General features: G+C 30.1%; 2 protein-coding genes across 2 annotated transcripts; one reads left to right on the plus strand and one right to left on the minus strand.

Moving 5' to 3' along the window:
- Nucleotides 1-1,773: 1,773 nt before the first annotated feature.
- Nucleotides 1,774-4,340, plus strand: LOC106677998 (translocator protein). Its single transcript, XM_014416258.3, has 5 exons — nucleotides 1,774-2,108; nucleotides 2,186-2,394; nucleotides 2,846-2,966; nucleotides 3,853-3,947; nucleotides 4,026-4,340. The coding sequence occupies exons 2-5, from the start codon at nucleotides 2,293-2,295 to the stop codon at nucleotides 4,212-4,214; spliced, it is 507 nt and encodes a 168-aa protein (XP_014271744.1). The 5' UTR covers nucleotides 1,774-2,108; nucleotides 2,186-2,292; the 3' UTR covers nucleotides 4,215-4,340.
- Nucleotides 4,341-5,050: 710 nt separating this feature from the next.
- On the minus strand, nucleotides 5,051-7,726 carry LOC106677985 (mitochondrial intermembrane space import and assembly protein 40). Its single transcript, XM_014416229.3, has 2 exons — nucleotides 7,587-7,726; nucleotides 5,051-5,638 (listed from the first exon to the last, which is right to left on the minus strand). The coding sequence occupies exon 2, from the start codon at nucleotides 5,593-5,595 to the stop codon at nucleotides 5,209-5,211; it is 387 nt and encodes a 128-aa protein (XP_014271715.1). The 5' UTR covers nucleotides 5,596-5,638; nucleotides 7,587-7,726; the 3' UTR covers nucleotides 5,051-5,208.
- Nucleotides 7,727-7,733: the final 7 nt, after the last annotated feature.

Genomic DNA, 7,733 nt, shown 5'->3' on the forward strand with positions numbered 1-7,733 from the left:
TACAGATTTACTAATACAGATAGGTCTCTAATTTTTACCTATTTTTTTTTCCAATTTTTACATCATTATTACCTATTTTTGTTCAATTTTTACCTCATTTTTTTTTTAATTTTTACCTCATTATTACCTAATTTTTTCTTCAATTTTTACCTCATTATTACCTAATTTTTTTTTCAATTTTTACCTCATTATTACCCATTTTTTTCATTCAATATTTACCTCTCACAAAAGTAGCCCTGGTACAAAGAGTAGAGGAAGCTGGGCCACCATCTTGGACACCATTTACAAGAAAAATGACTGTCAGGAAATTTCGGAAGTTGGGCCATGAAAAAAAGAAAAGACTGGATGAAATGGGCTACTAAAAGAAAAAAAGTAGAAAACAGCGTTTGGAAACAGGCATTTTCTACACCATCACCGAAATTCTGACACACCTTCAGTAACTGTTTATCCTGGGTCCGCAGGTAACTTGCAGAGGAAAACATGTTGCCAAAAACAAAATAGCAGTCATGCGTACGAATGTCAAATAAAAAAAAACAAAATTCAGACTTTAGAAGCACGGAATGCCCTTCTTGAATCATGAAATCATGGGTTCATGAAATATTGTAAAATATTTTTTCCCGTGATTTGAGCTCAATCGCTTCAAAGCTCTCACGGGATATTACTGTGAGACATCGACATCGAATTTTAAAATCGTTTGTGTAGTTCGCACAAATTACCACCCATAAAATAAGTAAGTTATTTGACACCTTTGAACCCTTCTTTTGGCTTCACCATTGTCAGATAAAAATAGGAAATGTCATAATTTACCACAATTAACAAAATAAACTATAGTCTGTTTTGTTACGCATGTTAAACTGTTGGGGTTGCAGTCCGACGACGTGCAGAAAGCAGGGTTTAAAAAAAAACTTGCAAAGCTTTTAGTAATCCTTTCATTGTGACGATTTATCTCTTGCCACTATAGGCTTTATTAATCTTGATTAATGTGCATAGTTTCCTTCAAGAATATTACCGAATTTACTTAGTATTCCAGTTAATGAACTGGGTATATAATGGCCCATGCCTAATGACCTCATGAATTCAGATTTGTTAGGTCACCAAGGTTTGGTTGCATTCGTTTACTTTCGATAACATTGGACATTCCATATACAGTCGGTTGGTAACTATTTTCCGCTGTTAAAACAGTTTTGTTGGGATAAAAGGATAATTTAGGGGAAATGAAATTATCAGAAAATAAAAATATAGAAATAGAAATATATTTGCTTGGAAAACATTCTTTAAGATATAAACACGATTACATTACTTAAAGCAGTATATATAATAATTTTTGTGAAATATATTTAGGTCAGAAATCGGTAAATGAATTCTCATAGATCCAATGTATTTCAAATTAGTAACTGTGGTTAGTTTATTAAATGTTAATGACTTATACAAATCTTGAAAATGAGGGATCCAGATATTAAAAAAAAAAAGACTGAAGAACTTTTCTAGAGGTAAAGTTCGTAAAAAACTATTTTCAACTTGATTCATGACATCCCCAAAAGTCTGTCAATGAGTTGGATTAGTTATTTATTTTAGAAGCTAAGTTATCTCAAATGTGAAAACGAGATTAATATACACTTTCTTTTTCTTATATACCATCATGCCTTATTATTTTTTTTTCAGTTCACAAAACGGCGATTGCTTTCGCATAAATTTGACCACTGCTAGGAATTCAAAACTTGTGCAATCAACTGAATGTTTTAATTGAATTAGTTAAAGATGTTAATCCTCGATTATTGACCATTGCTAATAATACTTTTAAAAAACAGTAATAATTTAAAATTTATAGTAAAAGGAATCCAAGTTTCGAACTTGCAGTATTTGGAATAAATAGAATGAGAAAGAGTAGCAATGATAAGGCGTTTTGGGCAATGACCTTGCGGACGTGACTGCCCCTCCCAGCACTGTCGTACAGCCGGCAAACTGTTTCATGTAATGTTTTTCCTGTTCGGTTTTAGGAGAAATAGTTTACACTTAAAAGTGTTATCTATCTGCCTTTAAGAGAAGCAAATACGTGATCTCCAGTAGCTGATTAGTGAATACAGCAAACACTTTTGTTATCTAAGACGGTAGAAATTTCCATTTAATACTTCCCAATATCATTATTTTTATATTTTCTTATATAACTTTATTTCTCTTATCCTAGGCACAGTACGTCATCTTTCTAAGGGAGGTTACCGGTATTATAAAGCTTTCTTTAGGTGTGGTTCTCTAACATTTCACTCCTGACACTGGCCCAAATTGTGTTGAGCCATGAGTAGTGATTTAATACCAATGGTTGGTGCTATTGCACTGCCACATTTAGGAGGTATAGTGGGTGCAAGATTATATCCAGCTAAAACACCATGGTATGATGTAAGTATACTCAATCATAATCTATTTTTGTATGTAGTTTTGTGTTAATCTTGAGTAGTTTTTTTTTTCTGTTTCCTCCTTTCTTATAATATATTTACACTCAATATTATGATCAAATACATTTATTGTTTTTCCAAGATTAATATTTTATTTTACCATTCATTTTGACTTAATTATTTCCTGTGTGTTACATTAATTCTCATTATCACTTAAGAACTAAGTCTTAAAATGTTTTATTAATTCTTGTTAATGAATTCGTTTCTTCATCTAGGATTCTAAAACTAGACTAGTTCCATGAGCTAACCATTAATAATTAAAAAAACATTTTTTACTTTCACAGTTAATAGTCCTGATTTATTTTAATATTGTTATGATTTTTTTGTAATGGCAGTGAACATTATTTGTTACTACTTATATTGTTTTTACTTAATATTTTAATTAAAATATTTAGGGTCTCAAGAAATCGAGACTTGTACCTCCTAACTGGGTGTTTCCCGTAGCATGGACATCATTGTATTCTGGAATGGGATATGCATCTTATCTTGTTTGGAAGAGTGGTGGTGGATTTGAAGGTGCATAAAGTAATTTAATTTTTAAAATTAAATTTGAATTAGTCTCTTTTATTTTTATTTGTTCATTTTAATTTATGCTTTTTTGAAATAATAAGTATTAGAACTCTGTTAATTGTTATTCTTAGCATGTTGTGCATCACTTGATTGCTCTAATGTTGCAGATTTGTCTATTACGAAATTTAGACTTAGTTTGTATAAAATATCCAAACATAAGGTTCTGAAAACCCATAAATTTAAATTTTTTCTTATTCTTTTACGATACATTTGCAACTATGTTCATTCTTCTTTGACATATATCAATTTAAAATACTATATAAACAGCACTGATTATTTAGGCACTACATTTCCAGGGGTTTTGAAGTCGGCATGAATCTTATGTTAAACTTTTTATGTTATTTAATAGACCTGGTTTTAAAAATAATTTAAGCAAAATTTCAAAGATACATAGGAAGGACATCTTAGAATTGTTCAATGATGGTAAAGCCTAGAACAATTGAGATTATAAAATCAATCCAAATAATTTGTTCTATACTAAAGAATGAGACATAATTTAGATGCTCTAATTTCAGGAGCTCCTTTCTAATTATGAAGTAATAATTAATATCCTGCTCTGTTTGTGTATACATAAATTGATCATTGTTTTCTTTTTAATGCTGATAAAAACATTGAGATATGAGTACTCTTTCTCGTTTTGAATTGAATTGAAAACAGTCTTATTAAAAAGTTGCCTATTGGAAAAGTTATACTCCTTTGTTGAAGGGAGGAAAAGATTTGGCTCAGTATCATTAGATGGATGGAGTAGCTGCCAATGCATTAGAATAATAAAAATTATTTTAAAGTCTAAGCCTACGGGTCATGAGTTATATTAAATATAATTATTTCTCAGGTGATGCTAAGATTCCTTTGTTGCTGTATGGCACCCAATTGCTCCTAAATTGGGCTTGGACTCCTATCTTCTTTGGTGCTCATAATATCAAAGGGGTAATATTTTTATTCTTTTTAGGAGTCTCTAATTTTTCTGTTTAATAAATTAATCACTTATTCATTTATTGCTTTCAGGGTTTAATTGATCTGGCAATAATGGTTCCTACAGCGGCAAGCTGTGCACTTGCATTCAATAAAGTAAATAATACCGCAGGTTGGCTCATGGCACCTTATGTTGCATGGTTAGGATTTGCTAGCTACTTGAATCTGCGAATATTACAATTAAATGGAGATGATAAAAAATCTGCCAAAGATAAAAACTAAATTTAAAAAAATATTTATATGGCAATGTTACATCTGTAAAGTGATGAAGTTTGTCTTTCTATAATGATGAAAATGAGCTTCATATTTATATATAAAATTTATAATAAATGAGTTTCTATTTTGTTATTTAGTATACCAAATGACTTTTATTTATTGCATCATTATTTCCTTCTAAGTATACTATAAAATAAAATTTCTATGAAGAATGATTTGATTCTGGTTAATTGGCAATGAACGAATTATTTCTCAACAATCTTCTATTCGGCAAATCTCTGCATGACTACTTAAAAGTAATTAATATCCTCAAAGAGATTTAAACAGTGGGTTGTTGATTAACATGAGAAGGTGGTCAGGGGTGCAGTCAGCAAAAAATATACAAATGAAACTTATTTGGTAATAGCTCATATATGTGTACTTTTTGCTAACCACACCCCCGTCCATCTCCTCCTCATATGTAATATCCTCATTTGCCAGCTTTCTAGCTGTTCTTATAATGATGGTAAATTTTTCAGTCTCTTAAAAAAAATTTTCAGTTTAAATCATTTTAACCAAATACACACAGACAAAAAAAAAATCAAATCCATATGAAATGGAGAAACTTGAATGATTCTATACTTGAAATATTAAAAAAATTATTAAACGTTTTCTTTTAAATTTAAAGCCAACATGAACAGTAAATAAAGTATTGTATGATAGAAAACATTAGCTGCAGCATCACATATTGATAGGTATGAGGGGAAAAAATAATTATACAAAAATCTGTAGCTAAGGCACAATACCTTCACGATTACATAATGGATCTGAGATGAAGGCATTGTTAAACACTATCAACAAAATAATTCTAACATTTGTATTTACTAACTTCCATACAGCTGTTAAGACTATTTTAAATGCATTAACAAAGTACAAAAAAAAATCACTTTAACTGCTATGGAATAACATAATTAAAAAATGATACACTCATTTGTGGACTAGAACAATTATTTACAGTTTATTAGCTCTTATTTTCTGGTGGTGATTCATTTTTTATAGGATCAGGATTTAATATATCTTTTGATTCATCGTCATCATCATTGGAGCCGTATAATGCAGGATATTTCTGCATACAAGCTTGCATATTTGTAAATGCTTCGACACAATCAGATCCTTTAGGTTCTGCAGTTGAGTAGTGAAAACACGAGAACGCTTCACGGAACGGAACTCCACATGGTCCTGTTGCCATACCACCCAGACATGGGCAGTTCCAATTGATTGTTCCATCCTCAAGTATCAGACCTGGTTGAGGATCATCTTCTGGCAGTTCAACTTTGGAAGGCTGGCTTAGCTCTTCTTGTGTAGCCAAAATGATTTTGTCTTTACCAATCTCCTGGCATTGTGACATGATGGAAAATGTATAGTCATGCCATCAATTGAAGAAGTATAAACTGAAAAAAATAAAGTAATAAATAAAATTACTTTGACTTGGTAAAACTTCTTTTTTAACAGACACTAATGATAAAGGCATATAAAATATCATTGTCTGTTAATAACGAAGTACAATGTTGCATCTGTGGTTCAAAGAAAAATAACCTATGATTAAGGTATGTAATAGGGCAGGAACTAATTTGAGTTTTTTATACAAATTATGAGCTATATGGAAGTTGTTACACACAGATGGATGTTGATACCATCAATGTCAAATAAGAAATACAGATCAAAACTAGAGACGATACTTCAAATGATATTGTTTGTAATTTTGACAAAAAATTTAATAAAAAAATTGTTACATTTAATTGAAAAAAAATAAAACAAGAGGGTAAGGTATAAAAAAAAAAAACTGCGACACCCAAAAACTTCATGAAATAATAAAAAATCAAATTTTCAAAAATAATCATCCGATCAACTATGGCTTAGTATATATTTTGTTCAATAGAGATTCAGATAGTTCGATACTAAAAAAGAACATAGATAAATAAAGTGAAAATTATAAATACAATGTTACTATCAGTATTAAAAGATAATTGAATAAGCAGAAATTTAACCATATATATGCAATAACAGCTGTTTTCGGTAATTGGTGTTATAGTACAGTAGAGCCCCTCCCTTATATGCACTTCTGAATTATGTCTATAAAAAATTAGTGATAAAGAATTGCAGGTACTGTATAGCACTCGTCCATTTGAAAGTTCTGTTAACAGAAAATTAATATGAGGAGAAGATGGTTGGGGGTGCGGTCAAAGAGTAACACAAATAAGTTGGTGTAACCTATTTTTTTTTATAATTTCATTTGTAACCTATTATAAATAGGTTAGACCAACTTATTTGTGTTACTCTTTGACTGCACCCCCAACCATCTTCTCCTCGTACGTCATCCACGGTCAACTATCTCTCATAATTAATCAGAAAATTAATAGATAAGGCTTTTACTTAAAAAATTGGGGGCATAAATAAGAAATAAATTAAAGTTTAAATAAATAAATATCATGAGAGGGGATGAGGGTGATTAAAATTGGATTCTACCAGTATGTATTAAACTATAAAACAGTTAAAAACTTCCCTAATATTATTCAATCAAAATTGATAACACTATTATCACCACCACTGGATGCATAATTAGCTGTTCTTCCTTCACTAGAAAAATCATAACATTAACATCACACAAGACCAATAGAAGACACTAGCAATGCTATTTCATTTATCAAAGTGGAGGATATATTTAAGCTGAGGACTGTTCTTCAACTCACATGACAGTACAATTTTGGGTGAGAAGGATGGTTGAAGTTGTAGAGGGTTTATTCATTGACATTTGTTCATTAATATAACATTTTTGTGAATTAGGGAGGTGTAATGACTTAATGGTAACAATAATTATTTTCAAAAGTTTGCTTAAATCTCATTAAACCAAGAAATAAGCAAGTTGAACATCTTATTCCTCTAAGATTAGCCTTAGTTACTAAATTTATGAATGTGATAAGATGGTAAACAAATTAACTCTATTATCAATCATATTAGCCAATGTGATGTTCAAATATTTTAAAACTTTGATTCGAACAAATGTACTATTTTTAAGATAAAAACTATTGACAGTAAAAACTAAATTTACAAAAAAAAAACATCTTTGTTGCATTAGTGTTATTAATAACATATAGCAGAATTGAGACATTTACTAAGTCTAAGTAGTTTGAACAAGTTCATGATATTAATAAACTAAAATAATAAGGTTAGGATCTTGAAGTTCCCAGAAAAATCATGCAAAACTGTTTGAAATTGGAGTATGATTTTTGGAAAAGTGATATTTTATTTTCAAATCTGGACGACTAACCCCAACCAATAGCAGGAGATCCTGTTATAAAATCAATACAAACCGGCTTTTGAATCATACAATATACTTACAATTTTCAAAACGTCGATATAATTTCCAGTCTGTCAAAAAGATTGCATCATTTCATGTAAACATAACTACAACTACAAATAACAAAAAATCCACCAGAAATGTGTAAGGACTCTTCAAACTGAAGGTCTTCTAAGAGACATGAAATA

Source organism: Halyomorpha halys, unplaced genomic scaffold, assembly GCF_000696795.3.
Source record: "Halyomorpha halys isolate HHAL.00 unplaced genomic scaffold, Hhal_1.1 Scaffold116.1, whole genome shotgun sequence".
Taxonomy (NCBI): Eukaryota; Metazoa; Arthropoda; class Insecta; order Hemiptera; family Pentatomidae; genus Halyomorpha; species Halyomorpha halys.